The sequence below is a fragment of the Mus caroli genome, chromosome 9, assembly GCF_900094665.2.
Source record: "Mus caroli chromosome 9, CAROLI_EIJ_v1.1, whole genome shotgun sequence".
NCBI lineage: Eukaryota > Metazoa > Chordata > Mammalia > Rodentia > Muridae > Mus > Mus caroli.
This window is the reverse complement of record NC_034578.1, coordinates 119,156,354-119,176,081: the sequence shown is the minus strand read 5'-3', so window position 1 is coordinate 119,176,081 and position 19,728 is coordinate 119,156,354. Positions and strand designations below refer to the sequence as shown.

The window sequence follows — 19,728 nt, the reverse complement described above, 5'->3', positions numbered from 1 at the left end:
AAAAATGTTGGCTATGACTCATATACAAACTTTGCCATAAACTCAGCCAGTGGCTTTGCTGTCTAGTTTTATATCAACTTGATACAAGTTATAGTCATCTTGGAGGATGGAACCTCAGCTGAGAAAAAAATGCCTCCATAAAATCTGGCTGCATGCAGACCTATAGGACATTTTCTTAATTATTGATGGATGGGAAAAGACCCAGCCCACTGTGGTTGGTGCCATCCCTGGGCTTGGGTCCTGGGTTCTATAAAGGAAGCAGGCTGAGCAAGTCAGAAGAAGCAAGTCAGTAAGCAGTACCCCTCCATGGCCTTTGCATCAGCCCCTGTCTCCAGGTTTCTGTTCTGACTTCCTTCAATGATGGACTATCAAGTGAAAGTGTAAGTCAAATAAACTGTTTCTTCCCTAGCTTGCTTTTGGTCACAGCAATGATAACCCTAACTAAGACAGTGGCATTACCCCTATAATACCAGCATGGAGGAGAGAGAGGCAGTGTTAGCAGAAAATGTAGGTCCCTTTTGCTAGTTTTTAGCTTCATTGATAAAAGAACTTAAGAAAACTTGAGAACAGTTTTAGGATTTGAGAGAAAAAACAGCAGGGCAGCAGAATTGTAGCTTCCAGGGACTCAAAAAGCCATGCTATTTGAGTTAAAGATCAGGAAAGCAGGCAGCCTCAGCAATAACAGTTGGCAAGCAGCTGCAGGGTAGGGTACAGGAATCTTTAGAGAGAGAAAGTGAGAATGTCCAGAGGGAAGTGAAAAGAAGCTAGGGGCCCGTTCCTCTTTTGCCATAAGAAATAGGAAATAGTATGTTCGCACTGCATACTATGTGATATTAAAGTCACTATGAAAGTCCTTTACCTACCTAGCTCTGATCCTGGACATTGAGAGCTAAGATTTTCTTAAATCAAACGTCAAATTCAATGTGTACAGATTGAAATCTAGAGGGTTTGGGTTTTTTTTTAAGATTTATGTATTCTTATGTGCATTGATAATTTTGGCTTGCTTGTATATCTGTGTGAGGGTGCCAGATTCCACAGAACTGGAGTTACAGACAGTTGTGAGCTGTCATGTGATGCTGGGAATTGAACCAGGTCCTCAGGAGGGCAACCAGAGCTCTAAGCCATCTCTCCAGCAAAATCTGAAGGCTTAAACTCAAGAATCACAGCTGAGAGTCTGGGTATCCATTAATTTTTCACAAGTAATAAACAATCTGGTGCAATGCTTCAAGTTCTGCACACTAGAAGCAGTTTCTCTTACAGTTGTCCTTTGGTAGAGGCCCAGACAGGTGTTGTAGTACTTGAGTTGACACATTTTGGTAAGTTCCTTTGTATCATGCAGACAGCAATCTGGAAGCCAGAGACCCCTGTGAATTCACCACAAAGTCAGGCCTAAATGCTGCTCCTGGAGCTCCCAACACCAGAGCAGTACCTTTATTTGGGGGTTATTTGTCTGGATGTTTAGACAAAGTCTCCTTGTAGCCCAGTCTGGCCTTCAGTTTACTGTATAGATAGGCTTACCTTAAATTCTGGTCCTCTTACCTTTATCTCCTAAATTTTGAGATTACTAGGAATGTACCACCCACCACACCTAGAAAGCAGCACTGCCTTTGATGTGACAATATGGCCACATCTGGTCTCATTTTGCACAGGATTGCTGCACAGAGTCACGTATCTTTCTCTTTTTTTTTTTTTTTTTTTTTTTTTTTTTTTTTTTTTGGTTTTTTCGAGTCAGGGTTTCTCTGAGTAGCCCTGGCTGTCCTGGAACTCACTTTNTAGACCAGGCTGACCTTGAACTCAGAAATCCGCCTGCCTCTGTCTCCCGAGTGCTAGAATTAAAGGCATGTGCCACCACCATGCCCGGCCAGAGTCACGTATCTTGTTGAAGTTAGTTAGACCAAAAAGATCCCCAATCCATAACTAAACAGTGTTTTAGAGCTTTATAGTTTAGACTAGAGATCCTGTATGCAGCTCATATTGAAACCAAACATAAGGAAACATTTAAAAAAAAATCTTTAGCTCCAAAATTTCATCCTTAATGAAGGGGAAGTTTGAGGCCAGCCTAGACAATTTAATAGAACCTTTATCAATCATAGGGTTGTTACCTATGTGAAACTCTAGCACTGGAAGAGATCAAAGGAAGCACAAAGCGTACAGACGTGAAACAGTGACATGGACTCAGACTCAGGTGAGTTCCTTTGCATACATTTTAAACTTATAAATTTTTTTCTTCTTTTAATAGCCAGCATCAGTGTTCTGAAACTTTGGTGGTCACTGGAACCACTTAGCAGGCTCATAAACCTTAAGAGTTCCGAGGCTTGCCTCTGAGTCTCAGATTCCTTTTATCTGAGCTTTCCCAAGGATTTGTACTTTTAGAGAAGGCAATCTAGGTACCTTTCTTTGAATAGAATAGTTATATGTTTTCTTTGTTGAAAGAAATGGAAGTGTTTGATTCCAAGTTGCTATGTAAGTTATTATTTTTGATGGCTGAATAACTTAAAAGTATAGTTTTCAACCTAAATTATCTCATGGGCCAAAAACTAAATTCACTCCCCTAGAGTTAAATCATGGGGCTGGTGAGGATAGAGGACAGGAAAAAATGGAAGCCAAAATCCTAAAATATGTTAACATAAAATAACTTCATTTTAAAGAATACAAGCCTTTTTCTTTGTGCCAAATATGAGTGACCATGACCCAGTGCGTGGAGTCAAGTTATCCTGAAAGACCTGATGTCCTGGGGACAAAGATAGATAATATTTTACTTTTTGAGACAAAGTCTCACATAACCCAGATTGACCTCAAATTCACTGTGTTGCTGAGGCTGGCCTTGAGCTCTTAATTCTCCTGGAATATGCCAATACATCAAGCTTTTACATGAACTTTTACAGTCACAGAACAAAAGAGTGCCATAAACTAAGGTCTTGACTAAATATACGGCTATATGTTCAGGTAGGCAGCTACAGAAGGACATAGGGATTTCCTATACATATCTGACTGAGATGGTGTGACCTTCTCTCAGCATAACATAAATGCTCAATCCAGGTTGAGCTATTACGTCAAATATAGATGTTAATAGAAAATGGCTATTACAACACAACAGTTAACTTTGGCTCTTATTTGCAACATTCCATCTTGCCACAATCACAAAACCCTAGTAATCCAAGGACAAAGAGTCATTAGGCTCCAATACACAGAGAAGTTCAGTTCACTACTTAGGGAACTGTAATTTGCCACCTCTCTCCTTAGAATCCCAAGTTTTCCTAGCACAAAACAGGATTACCTCCAAATTTTCCATGAAAATGGACTGGTTTAGTGGATATAAAATGTCATTTTTGATTCTAACTTGTTGAAAGCTTGTATTGAGAATGGATGTTAAACTTTGTCAAATACTTTTGTGCATTTAACAAAAAAGATAATGTAGGTTTTATTTTTTTTAATCTGTTAATAAGGTGACCTAAATTGCTTAACATTCCAATATTTAAGCAACTTCACATTTCCAGGACAAACTTATTTGGTCATGTTATACTATGTTCTAAAATATATTACTGAGGCCAGAGAGATGGCCAGGAAGTAGACATGATATTGGAGTAATAACTGAGAGTTTTACATTTTGATTTACAGGCATCACTCAGAGAGGGGGAGGAGAGAGAGAGAGAGACAGAGACAGATACACAGAGACAGACAGACAGAAAGAGACAAAGACAATGACAGAGAGACTGAGAGACTGGGCCTAATTTGTGCTTTTGAAAACTCAAACCCTGCTCCCAGTGACACACCAACTCCAATAAGACCACACCTCCTAATTCTTTGAAACTCTTCCACTAACTGGTGTCTAAGCATTCAAATATATGACCCTCTAGGGCTACTCTCATTCAAACCACCACAGTATACAAGCCACTGTTTTTCTTTATCAGTTCATCAGTTGACAGATAATTGTTGGCTTATTCTGAACAGTGTTATAAGAAACATAGATGTTCAAGTATCTCTGTATCATAGACTGAGAGACCTTTGGGTATATACACAGGAAATCGTCATGTGGTAGAAGAACCTCTATAATGATTTCCATAGTGCTAAACCACTTTACATCCCACAAGCAGTGATAAAGGTGCCTCTTTTCCCATACCCTCACCACCATTTGTTGTTTTTATAATAACAGGCATTCTGACTTGAGGGATAAAATATTAATATGGTTTTAATTTTCATTTCTCTGATCCCTAAAGATGTTAAATATTCTTTATGGTCTTGGTCATTTGTACTTCATCTTTTGAGAACTGTCTTTCATTTCATTAGCCTATTTATTGATTTAATTGCTTGAGTTTTAAATTTTAATTACTAAAAATTCTTTGTATATTCTATTATTAATCTTCTGTCAAATGTATAACTAGCAAAGATTTTTTTTCTCCCATTCTATAGACCATCTCTTTGTCTGATTGCTTCCATTGCTATGCAGAGGCTTTTTAATTTCAATCTATCCCACTTACCTATTCTTGTATTATTTTCTGAGCTACTGGAGTCATTTTCTAAAAGGGCTCCTATGCCAAATCTTGAAAAATCTTTCGTTTTCCTCTAAAATTTTCAGAAATTCATGTCATACATTAAAGTCTTTAATCCACTTTGAACTGTTTTATATTGGGGTTTAGTTTATTTTTCTATATGTAGATAACCAGTTTTCCCAGCACAATTTGTTGAAAAGGCTGACTTTTTAACACATATGTTTTGCTACTTTTGTCAAAAATCTAGTAGGTAGCTATAGCTGTGTGGGTTCTTTATCTATCCTGCTAATCTGCATGTCTTTTTTTTTTTTTTTGCCACAACCATGCTGTTTCATTATGACACAACACATTTTTTAAATAAAGAACAAAACAGAAAACCCTGGCTGACTTCAAACTCATGATATTCCTAACACAGTTCCCCAGTAGCCAAATCATAGGCATTTACTACCACCCCCAGCTTATTTCAATTATAATATTTGAGAAGCTCAGGCGATTTCTCTAATTAATTTCCTCAAAATACAAGAGTATAGAATTTTGCATTGCAGTCTTAGATGTTCAACTTCCTGGTTTTATAAAGCTGAAAAGTATTTTCACTAGACTGAACCACCATCCTCCTATCCTATGAAATTTTTTTCAATGAAAGCCTGCTGTGATGATCTATGCAGTTTATGAAGAGAAAATAAGAGAGAATAGAGAAAGTGATAGACAGAAAGGGAGGGGAAAGAGAGACAGGGAAGACAAAACATTCTCTAGACATTTATTGAATAACTGAACAAATGAATCTGGGAACTTGAGCCCTTTTGTCAATAAGAAACTAAGGCTAAGAAAGGTTAAAAATTTTGCACAAGGGCACAATAGTGGGGTCCACTTTGATTTCAAGCCTTTCAATCTAGTTCCACTTCTCTTTTCTCCTACATTTACTGTGAGCCTATCTTAAGACTTCTCAGTGCCAATTTACCAGGAGAAATGGGGCTTGTGACAGATGTAAATCAATGTTGTGTGTCCTTAATCAAGAAAAGTCTTTCTACAGGAAAAAAAATGTTCCTTAATGACTTTATGTAGTAGCCCAATTCTCAATCTTGTTAAAAATAGTTCACTAGTGAAATCTGGCCCACAGACTTTACTTTTTTGCAGCAGGGATAATAATGATCCCTATTCCAACTATGTGGATTTAAACCCAACATGTCTATCATTTCAGATGCTCTCAGTATCCCTGCATCCTGGGTCCAGATGGAGTCCTCTACAGCCTTTTATGATTATCATGATAAATCGAGTCTTCTATGTGAGAACAATGTCATCTTCTTTTCCACCATCTCTACCATTGTCCTGTACTCTCTGGTATTTCTCCTCAGCCTTGTGGGTAACAGCCTGGTTTTGTGGGTCTTGGTGAAGTATGAGAATCTAGAGTCACTCACCAATATCTTCATCCTCAACCTGTGTCTCTCAGACATGATGTTCTCCTGTCTACTGCCTGTGTTGATCTCAGCACAATGGAGTTGGTTTCTAGGTGACTTCTTCTGCAAGTTCTTCAACATGATCTTCGGCATCAGCCTCTACAGCAGCATCTTCTTCCTAACCATCATGACCATCCACCGATACCTGTCTGTAGTGAGCCCCATCTCTACTCTGGGTATCCATACCCTCCGCTGCCGTGTGCTGGTGACATCATGTGTGTGGGCAGCCAGCATTCTGTTCTCCATCCCTGATGCTGTCTTCCACAAAGTGATTTCCTTACATTGTAAATATTCTGAACATCATGGGTTCTTGGCCTCAGTCTACCAGCACAACATCTTCTTCCTCCTCTCCATGGGAATCATCCTATTCTGTTATGTACAGATTCTCAGGACTTTATTTCGCTCAAGGTCCAGACAGAGACACCGAACAGTCAGGCTCATCTTCACCGTCGTGGTAGCATACTTTCTCAGCTGGGCTCCCTACAACCTCATTCTCTTCCTGAAAACTGGAATCATCCAGCAGAGCTGTGAGAGCATTCAGCAGCTGGACATAGCTATGATCATCTGTCGCCATTTGGCCTTCTCTCATTGCTGTTTCAACCCAGTGCTTTATGTCTTTGTTGGGGTCAAGTTCCGCAGACACCTAAAACATCTCCTCCAGCAAGTCTGGCTGTGCCGGAAGACATCCAGTGCTGTTCCCTGCTCCCCTGGTACCTTTACATATGAGGGACCCTCCTTCTACTGAGAGGAGAGGTTGGGCACATGGAGATGACTAGAGGAGGTGAAGAAAGACAGGGAGAAGTGGATCGGGAAGGAAAATATAACAGTGAAGATACTGCAGAGGTGTGGAGGAAAGACATGATACCTATGGGAAAGTGGCTTCCAGCTGGGCAATCCAAAGCAACACTTCCTGCACTCAGTTCATCATTTATTTTCTTACTTAGACATAGATTGCTTATTAGTGATGGTCAGAAGATCCTAAATGGAAGGATTTCTAGACTTTGGAAGGGCTTGAAGTTAATAGTATGTGCTAACTGCAGTGATGTTGCTGGTACATAAGGTTGCCCCAAACTATTTTTTTTTCACCTTGGTGATGGCTGACTCTGTGGTTCTTAGCAGCTACTGGAAAAAAAAAACCTGTCTTCAGGACAAGAATAATCACATCTTTAAATAAGTACAGTCACAATGAAATCTATACCATAAAATCCCACTAAAATGAATATGGTTCTGTATTCTGGCAACAGCTGTTAACACATAAGCTGGCTTTTAAATATTTAGCTCATAACTGAAGGAATAAATACAATATGTGCTACTGTCTGCACTAAGTAATTATTTGGGCAATACAAAGATGAATAGGATATTGCTGCTAACTTCCAGTTGACACCAATCCATCCAAGAAGGTCCAGATAAGAAAAGTTCACTTAACAGAGGCATTCAAGCTGAATATTCCTCTGTCATTTCATCTCTTCAGATTGAGAGAAAGATGACTTCCTTACATGTGGATAATAGTGCCAGCATCCCCCTCGTAACCATTCTCCAGAGCTAAATTCTCCTCATGCACCACATTCCCTTTCACAGAGACAGGTCCCATGGATTCTGCCTTCCCAGCATCTCTCCAGCTTATGAGCACATACCCATGACTTCATCTTTATAGTGCCCTCTGTTCCATAGTGTCTTCCTTTTGCTTCTTTTTTTTCTCTGTTACATCTCCCTCCTTCAGGAAGCTGCCTGCCTGAGATTTATCTTTTATTTTACAGCTCCTCTGCCTGGAGTTTATCCTTGAAGCTTTAATAAAATTGTCCTCAAGCTCCCTTCTGAGTTACTTCTTAAATTCTTTTATTAATAAAACTAGTAACACGAAAGAGGGCCCAGATTTCCCTGGTAATATAAGGTGACTCCATCAGAATGCTCCAGAATTTCAGGTAACATTATTATCTTTGGGTCAGTTTAGACTGCTATTATCTGCATCCAGGCCAAAGACAGAACTCAGATCCTGTTCTTTCAACCAAAAATAAATATATAAAAACATATAACAGTAGATTTTAAAGAATTAATGAAAAATTAAAAGCCATAAAATAGTTATGGTTTCCCTAGAAGAAGTAACGTTCAAGTGGATAGAGGGATGGCTCAGCAGTTAAGAGCACTGGCTACTCCTCCAGAGGGCCTAAATTCAGTCCCAAAGCCCACATGGTATCTCACAACCATTTTTAACTGCAGTTCCAAGGGAATCCGTTGTCCTCTTCTGACCTCCTTTCCTTTGTACACGAAGATGAACATTTCATATATCTGACAATGTGTTTGTTAGAGATGCCTCAGGAACCTTCCACTTCATCCTAGTTTATATCTCTGCCCATTAGCCAGGTGGGCTTGACATTCCTTGAAATTCCAAGCCTCAATCTCATCTTTGAAGTACAGAAATGAACCCTACCTATAGCATAGAGCTGTGTTGAGTTTTAAACATAACGTTATATAGGCTTTTGGTTAAGGTATGACATATTAGGTTTTTAATATATACAATCATCTACTGCACAATATTTTGGTCAATGTTGGACCACATATCACTGTGGTCCCTTAAGACTAAATCATCTAGTGATGTCATAGTCATCTTAATTTATCTAACTATACTCTAGATGAATTGTCTATGAAATTCTCAAAATACACCATTGCCCTTAAATAACTCATGATTGTTTGGGGCCTGTCTTCCTCTTCTCTGTAAATTTATTTGGGGTCTAAGTTTCAAACAAGGGTGTTTGGAATCCCTTTTGTGGGAACAGGACTTAGGATGGGCATTTAGAGGTGACAGAGTCACGTGACAACTCCTGGTAAATAAAACTCCAGAGATCAGCATCAGTGTGCAGATCTGCATTTATTGCCAAGCACATAAGCTTATATACAGTGTTTGAGCCAATCCCAAGCCCCTAAATCCTTGGCCAAGCATAACTTACCTCATCTCACCATGCCCCAATAAAAGCTGTGAATGATGAGGTAACTCAGAGAGAAGGGGTGTGGCGAGCATTGTCACCTGTTGGGACTTTTGTGAAGACTCAGAAGCAGTCACTGTCTTGGACTTAGTTCCTTTTTGCTGTCTCACTGGTGTCCCCGGAGCCATCTTAGATCTGACACCATGTACAGCAGATCAGGACTCTTCAAGTAGTCACAGGAGTCTGTGGCACAGTGCTCTCCATCCCACATATTCCTTCACAAGGTTGTCTTTCACATGCCCCACACTCTCATCCTTAATATCCCAAAGCTGTTCAGACTAGTTAGAGCAAATTTTTCTTAGTTCACTCTATTGATAAATCTTTATTTCTGATGTTATTTCCTCCCACTTTTTCCCTTTTTTTGTTTTCCTTTGTTAACAGAAAGGGGAACCATTTCTCTTCATGAGGTTTTTTATCCCCATCCACAAACTGACAACTCCATCAAGTTAATATGTTGTCTCATATACCTCCAGGATAAAATATGAAATTAACTAAAAAGGTTTATTTTCCTTCCTGTATGAATTTATCCTGAGAACCTGAAATGCTGAAGTCTGGCAGATGCCACTATTAGCTAAGTACTGTAAGGTACACAAGCATTTCTAGCTAATATGATGAAAATAAGGCAGCGTGAGGAGCCAGCCATAGCTAAGAAGCGAACCTAATCACGGGCTGACACTCCTATGTACTGTCCCTTGTCTTTAGCATGTTTATCGATACTGAACTTGGAATGCAGTATTCTATTGCACCAGGCTTCAGGGTGCTTTGCAACTCAGCAACAAGCAAACACAGGGCTGAGAAAGCTAAACATGGTAGTTCTTTAGCACATATTTCAAACACTGATTTTTAAGTCTCTGTTAATGAGGCGAAACAAAAACTGAGAACTTAGGTCCACCAGTACATACTAAGTTCATATTTTTAGCTTCATAAATAAAACATAATAGTACAAAAATACTAATGAGATTATTTTCACATTGTTTGGGGGGGTTCTGAATCGGGCACATTATTTTATATTTACGGCTCATGCACAGTTCAAAGCCAATCAGTCACATTGCAAGAGCTTAACAACAGCAAACAACACTCAATCAGGATTCCAAACACGACTTCCGGGTATCCAAAAACCTGTTCGAGTTTCAGGAAGTGACGTCTGTCGTGAGGCATGCCGGGAGTCGTAGTTAGTGTCCACCGGCCAGTTGCACCCTATGGGAGTTGTAGGCCATCTGTGGAGCATATCGGGAGTCGTAGTCCGCGCGCGCTCTGGGTCTACTGGGCGCTTCATGGCAGTCGGCTCTGTGCTTGCCTACTCTTCCGCTCGGCCCTAGAAAGTTTCGTTTCTGCCCAGCGGTGGACCCACGAGCGTGTAAGTGCCGCAGGCGCCCGGACAGACATCGGGGACACTGGGGCCGTTCTGGACGCCGGCGCGGAGGCTTCGTGGGGGCGTGGGTCGTCACCTGTTGCTGAGGCTGTCCCCTCCCACACAGGGCGCCTGCCGCCTCGGGAGAACCCTCTCTCCAGAGGGGTTGGCTCCAATACTTAGGCTGTCTGTGGGGTCGTAGAAAGACCCTCAATACTGTTCCAAGATCTAAGCCGGCAGAAGGGGGCCACCCTGTGGAACCTTATGGTGAAGCCGCCCTGTGAGGCGGAGCTTCGGCAGTTCTCCACAAACCCCTGGCACAGCAGCCAAACCCCAAAGTTCTCGCGGGCATTGGGACTTAATCCCCAGAAAGCCAAAACCTCCTCTCTGCATGACTCCTGACGCCCCTTCGGTCCAGGAAACACAGTTTGTTCCTTTTGTGTCTTGGCTGACCTTACCCACTGCTCTTGTGCTCAGATAGTTCAAGGTAGCTCTGCGGTAAAGTTTCTGGAAACACTTGTAGGACAACTTAATGTATCTGGTGTGGTAGCTTGTCCTGTTGGCACCCAGGCTTGGGCTGCGGATGGAGGGCGGGGCGGGGCGACATCCTATTTTCATAAAAGAAGAGAACATGTAGTTGACACTTAAGCCAAGTAGCTTCCTATTAATGCTATGATTCTTTGTGTCACTCTGCAAAGTTCCCACGGCTGGGCTGTCTTCCTGCAGAAAAACAGCACTTGTTTCTTTCTGTCCCTATGATTGTTTGACTTAACACAAGTGGTTTCCTTTCCAGACAGAAATGGGTCAGGGGCTTTTAGAGGCAGAGGCTCAGGACTTAATCTACTTACAGCCTCTCTCAGCAATGGTGGTCTGAAGCAGGTTAATTCCTCTGCCATCTGCTTGCTGCTGTTGCTGGATTGGGGGAAGGGAGCTGTGGGTTTCTACTTTTAGTTTTGCAACCTTCTGGCTGCCCCGACACTCTCGGTCTATGACAACCAGTTCTGCTGTGTTGAAATGCAGAATACTGATTATGAGCCAGGATTGTTATCATCCTGGGAATCAGCACAGGGCTGACTGTCAGCCTCCTTTCACTAAAAGGATCTGAAAAAACTATAGCTTTAGGAGACAGAATTTATCTGTTTGTTTAATGTTCATATTTGTGTATCACTTCTTGAAAATTGTTTATTTTATTAAGAAAATAGATAATGTATACAGAGTCCTGCAGTACCGCGTGTGTGTGTTCTTAATATTTTACTTTATTTTTTGTAATTGGTTTAGAACTTGGAAATGGTCTCAGGTTCCTTTGCCCCTTAGCCAGCATGGCTAAGTGCCAAGTGTTTAGCCCAGTCCTGTGGAGTGAGATAAAAGACACCACTTGTAATAGCAAAATCATCAATAACAAACATCCAGTGGTCTTGTTTTATGTTAGTCCTTGAGACTGGAGGCCTGCTGCCTCCAGAACACAGAGTACTCAAGAAATGTCAGTCCTTAGTCCTAGCTTCCCTTTGCAGGGAATGGTTAGCTGACAGGTCACCTGATTTCTGGAGATTCCAAAAACAAGATAAAACTCAAGACTGGTGTAGCAGTGTGAGCTAGAGGAAGTGTGTTGACTACCTATGATCTATCTCATGCCAAGAACCACTGGGAACGAAAGAGTTAGGGGCCACATTCATTACAAGCATCTCCCATGCAGCAGAAAGGGTCATAACTAAGGTTTTTAACCTTAGAGGTACCTGTAAGCAGAGGCCAGTTGTTTGTGACCATGTTGACATCTGAGTGACTTTGTGTTCCTGCTTCTCTCTAGCAGCATTTGAACCTTAATTTGAATAGTTATTGTGGGGTAGAAACTGGGATGTTTCTGTGAGCTTACACATGGAAAAACACTGCCTACTTTCTAGTTACCTTTTGATGTATCACTAGAATTAACTGAAGTGTCTGTACCATCCTAGGAGCATAGCTCTGACCATGCACAGTTGGGCAAGAAGAATATTATCATCCACTTTCTGACATTGGAGCCATATTTAATTAGCCTAGTTATTGTGGCCACCAGCAGTCCTTGTTGTTCATAAGACTCTCTGGCATTTGAACAGCACCAAAGGCCTATTTTCCTTTGGTCCAGGTTTCAGTGTCAAGAAGAGGATATTTGCACATTATGGTTTAGCAGAAAGGTGTAGGAGAATCTGTGGTTTTGAAGACTATGCTGTGGCCTGGTAATTGGTTACAGTACTTATGGAGTAGGCTAGTGGTTGGTTTCAGTATCTGTGGGCTGACCTAACCAACCAGTAGCCTGAGGTACTGCACCTTTGGCCTGAGGTGTAGGACATCACATTTGTGATTTCTTAGCATCCAAAAAACTTGGACCAAAAGAACCATCCAAGCAAACTTTTCATATGCTTAGAGCTAAGCCAAGAATGAGTTCCTAGAGAGATTCAGTGTAAGTCTGGACAGTTTAACCCGAGAGGGTCAAGTGAAATGAAACTATAATGAATTTGCTGAAGCTATAGCCCTGGATATTTTATCCAGGATAACCAAAGACTTAGTCAAGAACATGGAAAAGATACTTTCTTAGCCATTTTAGCCATTGAGAATATCTGTTTTTCCCTCCCTCCTTTTTCCAACCACAATTCTTAATCTTCATGTGAAGGAAGATAAAGATTCACCTCCCCCACACTGCACCTGAAAAACAAGATGGAAAGTGGTCAGTAACTTAAAGAGAGCTAAATGTACATCTAGTCATACCATGATCCTCATCACATTATTTCTTGAATAATAATGTACATATATAGCAGTCTTAAAGCCTGAACAGGGTACAAATTGACAGAACTCACCTAATAAGGAAAAGTGTCTTGTCCATTCCTCCTAGCTCAAGCTTCAGTCACCCTGGATCTTGGCCTTATTCTGTTTCTATCATGCTTCTTCCCAGGGGCACCAGAACCCAGACTCCAGATACCACCCCACCCAGTTTGCCTGGTTGATATTGTCAGATCCACACATCTGGGAATGGAAACTGACTGGGGAAATGTGTTGCCTGTTAGACCACCACAAGAAAATGCCACAAATTAAGCTTAAGCAACAGAAACGTATTTTCCATAATTCTAAAGTCCTAGATAAAGGTTAGGCTGGTCCTGAGGCCTCTGTTCACTTGCATCTGTATGCTTTCTCACTACATTCACTTATCCATACTGTTTTGTGTCTTTATAGTTCCCCTTACAGAAACACAGATCAGATTGGATGAGGACCTATCATCAAAACTTCATTTAATCTCAGATATCTTTCTACTAAAGACCCTGTCTTTAAATACAATCATGTTCTGAGATGTGGAGGTTAAGGCTTCAACCTAAGACCAAGAGGTAGACATAACACTGCCCCTAACAAAAAGGTTTGGTTACTGAAAGCTAGTGGCAGGTGTATTGATTATTATTCTGGATCAAATGAAGATTTATGAGCAAGACTTCCCTAGAGAAAAAACTGATACACACTTCTTTCTGCCCAAAATAAGACCTGAAAGACTAGAGGAACAAATTAGTCAGGGGAAGGTTTGGGAAGCATAACACAGAATTTGGTCTTGATAAAGGACACAAAACACTGAAGCCTGGAACCAGAGCCTTGGCTATTCCATGGTAGTCCATACAAACACAACTAAGAAAGGATTAATGACAGTTCTGTCACCCCAGAAAATGGGACCTTATGTAACAGACTAAGATGTGAACAACAGGTCTTATAGAAATCTCCTGAACACTAAGAACACTGCAGATCTGTTCATACAGTCTAGGGTAGAGGACATATTCCTCATTCATTGCTGAATCATGTTATTCCACTTACTCTTGGAATTGTACCTCTGCAAGAGTCTCACAATAATGACAATATAATCTTCACAGTTACATTTTTTTAATGCATATAGTTTGTGCTCAATGAAGAAACATTTTTAAATTGAAGAAATAGAACTTTTCCCAATGTTATATTTTATTTTTGAGATTATAATTACAACATTTCTCCCTTCCCTTTCCTCCCTCCAAATCTTCTATACTCCTCTTTGCTCTCTTTCAAATTCATGGCCACTTTTTTCACTAAGTGTTGTTACATCATATATATGTTCCTAAATATAACCTGCTCAGTATGAATAATTGTTACTCATGAATGTTTTCAGGGCTGACCATTTGATATTGAATGAATTGGTGTGCTCTCCCCTGGGGAAGACTTTATTTTTTTTCCCATTCTAAGCATTCTCTGGTTGCTTGTAGTTCTTTGTGTAAAGTTGAGGATTCATGGACTTTACCATGTCCACTTTGACATGTTTTTTTGTTGTTGTCCTTGTTCAGCCCACAGTTAGGCAGACATGTTGGTAAGACTATTGTAGCTTCTCCATCACTAGGAGACATAGCAAGTCTCACAGCAAACTCCTGAATCCCCTGTCTCTTAGAATCTTTCCAATGTACTCTGAGCCTTACATTTAGGAGTTGTTTTGTAAGTGAATCCACTGGGACTGAGATCCACCAGTTTACCTTTTTATTAGTTGGGGTTTTCTGTAGTGGTCTCCATCTGTTATAAAGAAAAGTTTCCTTTATGAGGAGTGAAGACTACTCATATCTGTAAGTATAAGAACAAATATTTAGATTGCTGAAAGTTTACCCATGTTTCCACTATTTGAAAGATTTTTATTATTTACCTTTTTGGCATACTTTAATTCCTCAAGGTTTTGTTTGGTTTGTGTACTAAGGATCTATATTCTGTCCCATTCTTTTGGCAAGTAACTTACTGAGGATTCTTCATATACCTGAACAGTACTAGGTGCTGGGGAAATATGAACAGTAATGGAGTTATAGAACAAGTAGAAGAAAACAGTACCATAATATAAAATGCCCAAGAGCCATAGGAGGTATGAGACTCTGTAACAAAAGCTTAGAATTATAAGTACTGGACAGTTGGTGTTTTATCCGGCCTTAAATGATTTTTCTCATTTACAACTTTATTGGAGACATGTCTGTTTTTCCCATGGTGTTAAGCTCCTTAAATGTCAGAGCTCCTCACCACCAGCATTGTTCAGAGTTGTGACACTCTCAATCTTGAATGAGATCTTCTTCCTTAATAATGGTGCTAAAAATACATCTTGTCTGGCTATCAGCTTGTTAGCACCAGAGATTATCTGAGCTTTCTCAAGGCCATGCATCGTGACTGTTGTGATTTGGATATAAAATGTACCACTATAGCCTCATGTGTTTGAACTCATAGCTCTAGTTGGCAGGGCTGTTGGGAAGGTTGTGAATCCTTTGAGAGGTGGAGGCTTACTAGAGGAAGGAGATTACCTGAGACAGGCCTTGGGGTGTCCCAATTCCTTTTCACACTTCTTTCTAAATGCTGGCCAGTGGCCTTCAGAACATATACTGCCTTGCCTTTCTTGCTATGATGGAATATATCTATTTGAACTGTAAGCCAGAAAAAAAAAAATCTTCCCTTAGGTTTGTTTGGTCAAGTGTCTTCTAGTAGTAATGAGGAAACGACTTACAAGGGACTATGTCATATTCTATTAAAGACCCAGTTCTTAAATCATAGTTAGCTACACTGACCCATTAACATTTCAGTTCAGCAAAGAGATTGGAGGATATATGCCTTTGCCATCTGCCACTTTCTCACCTGGGTATCATGTATCTCTATTGGGGGCCTGTTCATTCTTTATTGTTGAGGTAGTTGTTCTGGAGTCATGCCTCATCCTTACCTCCTAGATGTTTCTCTGGGCTTTGCAGCAGTAGAACTATGGCTCTAGCCCCAGGAACAGACATGAAACTTGTTCTTTGGAGCCATGGAGCCACTGTCTATTTTCTTTAAAAGACACCTATATTCTCTCAAATCCAGAGCAACTGTCCTGGGCTCAGATCTTTCTGACCCTGTTCTGGATCCATGGGCGGAATTGTGGCTGATTTTGTTTGTGTTCTAGGGAAATGACTAAGAAAGAGGGAGGGGGCCAAGAAGAGGTTCAAGAAACAATAGCCATATCATAAATTCTTATTCTCTTTAAAAGATAGTTGTGGGGGTAGGTGGTGTTCAGAAAAGATGACCTGGACATGCAAGTGGGAAGTACTTTAATTGTAGATTCAAGGAGTTGGGTCACCTAATGAGCCTTTGCTCAGATGTGCTGAAATACCTGCCCTGGGCTCTGGAAACCTCTACAGAGTATCACAGTCACTTAATGAAGTTCTGGTGAAGGTGGCTTGCCTGCTTACCAACATTTTTCACATTCAAGCCAGTGGGACCTCATGGTCTTCAAAGCTAAAAATACCCATCAAAAGCATGCATCTCTGTTGTTTGAAACCAGATCTACATTGCTGGGTGTGTTGAACCAGGTCAAGCCTATTTACACTTCCAGAAAGGCCTTCTGATTTTTAACATCATGTATTTCTTTTGATCAGGGTAGGATTTACAATTGTTTCACTTTGTTTGGAACTAGGGAGGAATCCAGATATACCCTGTCCTCTCTGAGTCAGTTCTTAGTTGTTGTTAGAAAAGTATGGCAAGGTTGACTTCCACACGCCAGCTTCCTACCCTTATGATTCTTCCTGGTGTGACTCTTCAGGCACTGTTTTTCATGCCTGAGCCAGTTTGTAGATAACATTGTGAATACTAGTCATTTGAACCATGGTGTAAGTTTGCTATAGGCAGAGTGTCTTTGTTTCTTTCTTTGGAATTAATATATTGTATATGTTATGTATAGCATGTAGGACATCTGGGCAGGTATAGAGTTAATTTGGATATCAGAAAACATCTGTGACCTCCATAAGAATACTTTGGCCATGACTCGGTACTCAGCATTTGGTTCTAGATAAAAATAATACTTTTATAAAAATGATGTGTATAATATCTTTTCTTCTTTGCCAGGAAGTTGAATGGCTTAAGACATTTGAATGAGCTTAAACATAATATTGAATTCTTGGCAAGAAAGACGATAGCTACATGTATGGAAGCTCCAATATTTTCTGAATTAGGGGAGTAGTCTTCTCAAGAGTTGTAGGTGTCAGGGAAGACTTCATCATTCTAGAAGTTATGCAGCAACATAAGAAGGAAGTTGATCGTGGTGTGGAGAGTAAAAGTGCCTCTTTCTATGTCTTTCCTTCCCAGATCAAGGTTATAGAATTCAGAGTCCATGGAAACAGTATCTTCTAGATGGCCATGTTCTCTCCAGGGGGCTTTGGTGTTCTTCCTGTGAGGTGACTGCCCAAAGTATAGCCTGTTACAGTAGCAAAATTACAGTTATGAAATCACAGTGAAATAATTTTATGGTTGGGTTCACCACAACAAGAACTGTATTAAAGCAATGGTTCTTAACCTATGGGTTGTAACACCTTGTGGGGTCAACCTACACTTTCACAGGGATCACCTAAGACCATCAGAAAACAGATATTTACATTACAATTTGTAACTAGCAAAATTACAGTTATGAATTAGCAACAAAAATAATTTTATGGTTGGGGGTTATCAAACATGAGGAACTGTATTAAAGGGTTGCAGCATTACGAAGGTTAAAAACCACTGTTATTAAATGGTCACAGAATTAGGAAGCTTGAGAACCACTGTCATAGACTCTGGAAAATCACATGTGGAATCAGTGACAGGGAAGAGCTCACTTTGTGACCTGAGAACTTGATACCAGCCAAGTACAACCTAAGTCAGGTCTCAAAGAGAGTACCATGAACATGCTGTTATGCCATGAAAAATAAGCAGTAGTTCTCGAGCACGCAAAGTTTTGTTGTTGTTGTTATTGTTTGTTTGTTTGTTTGTTTGTTTAAAGCAGGGTCTTACTGGCTGGCCCAGAACTTGCTATAAAGACCAGGCTGGACTAGTCTATAACTCACAGAGATATACCTCTTGAATGCTGGGACTAAAGGTGTTCACCACCACACACAGCTCAGCCACAAAGTCTTAAAGGAACCCATTTTTGTCTGTGTCCAGCCTCCTTGTGCCAAGACCTTGCTTTGATTGGCATACATCTTTTCCTTAAGGTCAGACTCCAGATAGCTAGAATCCAGGAAATTTAGTGGGTTGTATGATACACACAAGGTCCCATCCCCAGACTGGATGTTAGCTACAGTCAGTTGTTCTTACCTCTTTCCCAAGTTCCCCACCCCAGAAACATGTACCTCCCTTCTTTGTAAACATCATATTGCCTATACATATACAGCTATGGGCTTCATGGATTAAGCGTGCATTCATCTCCTTTCATGATTACATCTGGAAGCCACGAGCCCTGGGTTGGCAGCAGTGGAATGAGTAAAGCTGTGTCCTTTGTCTTCACTATCCATGTGGCCTCACTTCTATCTACCACTTTTCAGGGACATCCTGGAAGCTCAATGGTCATTACAGAGAACCTATCAATCTCTCCTTTCAGCATACAGAAGTAAATTTTCCCTTTTTGAGCTCCCTTCACATTTAAAAAAAAATCACACTACTGCTTTGAGAGGAGATACAATTTAGTTAGGTAAGTTTCTGTTTATTACTATTAAGATTTGTGTTTGTGTTGTTTTTCTGTTTTTTTTTTATTTGTTTGTTTAGGAATTTTTTTTTTAAGTACTGGGGCTTGAATCCATGGCTTTGAGCATCCTAGGTAAGCACTACCAGTAGAGTCATATCCCCAGCCCTTTTTTTTTGTTTTGAGATAGAGTCTTGCCATATACCCTAGCTATTTATATACAACATGTTTGAGCTCACAACAATCCTCTTGTCTCAGCCTCCCAACTGCTGGGATTATGAGTGTATACTACCAAGTCCAGCTCATTATGTGAACTTTGACAAATGCTACCATAAACAAGACATGGAATATAATTGTTCCAGTTCCAGTACAACTACATGCCCTTTTGAAGTTATACCCATCTGTTTCCTCATTTTCTGTATCAAGTATTCTGATTTTTCTTCCAATGTTACCTATTCAAAAACATTGTGTTAACATAAGCATAAAGTATATAGTCTTTCTAGGGTTTTCTTTAACTCAGGACAACACCTTGAAGGCTCAATGCCTGGTTGAATATGTCTGTGATGTATTCCTCTTTATTGCCAAGTATCCAGGAGTTGTTATCTATAGCCCTGCCTGGGCCACTTATACTCTATCTGGATACCAGATGTTTTTCTCTTGTTCTCCTTGGTAGTGAGCTTCTTAGATAGGGGTACTGTTGCTGTGAGAAATACCTCTTGATGAAGCCTTTTGAGGAAAGGGTTTTGTAGACTTATTCTTTCACATCATAGTCCATTACTGAAGGACGTTATGGTAGGAATTCAAATAGCTCCTGCTAGAGGCAGGAGCTAATGCATAGGCCATAGAGGAATACTGCTTGTTGGCTTGCTTGCTCTTCATGGCTTGCTCAGCCTGTTTTCTTTTTTTTGGTTTTTCGAGACAGGGTTTCTCTGTGTAGCCCTGGCTGTCCTGGCACTCACTTTGTAGACCAGGCTGGCCTCGAACTCAGAAATCC

At 40.4% G+C, this 19,728-nt stretch overlaps 2 protein-coding genes across 5 annotated transcripts in view; both read left to right on the top strand.

The window, feature by feature from the left end:
• Positions 1–2,106: 2,106 nt before the first annotated feature.
• Xcr1 (X-C motif chemokine receptor 1) lies at positions 2,107–6,813 on the top strand. Its single transcript, XM_021171209.2, has 2 exons — positions 2,107–2,185; positions 5,689–6,813. The coding sequence occupies exons 1-2, from the start codon at positions 2,170–2,172 to the stop codon at positions 6,687–6,689; spliced, it is 1,017 nt and encodes a 338-aa protein (XP_021026868.1). The 5' UTR covers positions 2,107–2,169; the 3' UTR covers positions 6,690–6,813.
• A 3,322-nt stretch (positions 6,814–10,135) lies between these two features.
• Positions 10,136–19,728, top strand: part of Fyco1 (FYVE and coiled-coil domain containing 1) — a 68,919-nt gene continuing 59,326 nt past the window's right edge. For 2 of the 4 annotated variants that reach the window (XR_002378694.2, XM_021171508.2), the window contains exon 1: positions 10,136–10,282. The gene's annotated coding sequence lies outside the window, so the exon portion shown is untranslated. Of the gene's footprint in view, positions 10,283–10,447; positions 10,764–18,597; positions 18,744–19,728 lie in introns of those variants that run through there. The other 2 variants (XM_021171509.2, XM_029481240.1) reach the window with 2 other exon arrangements.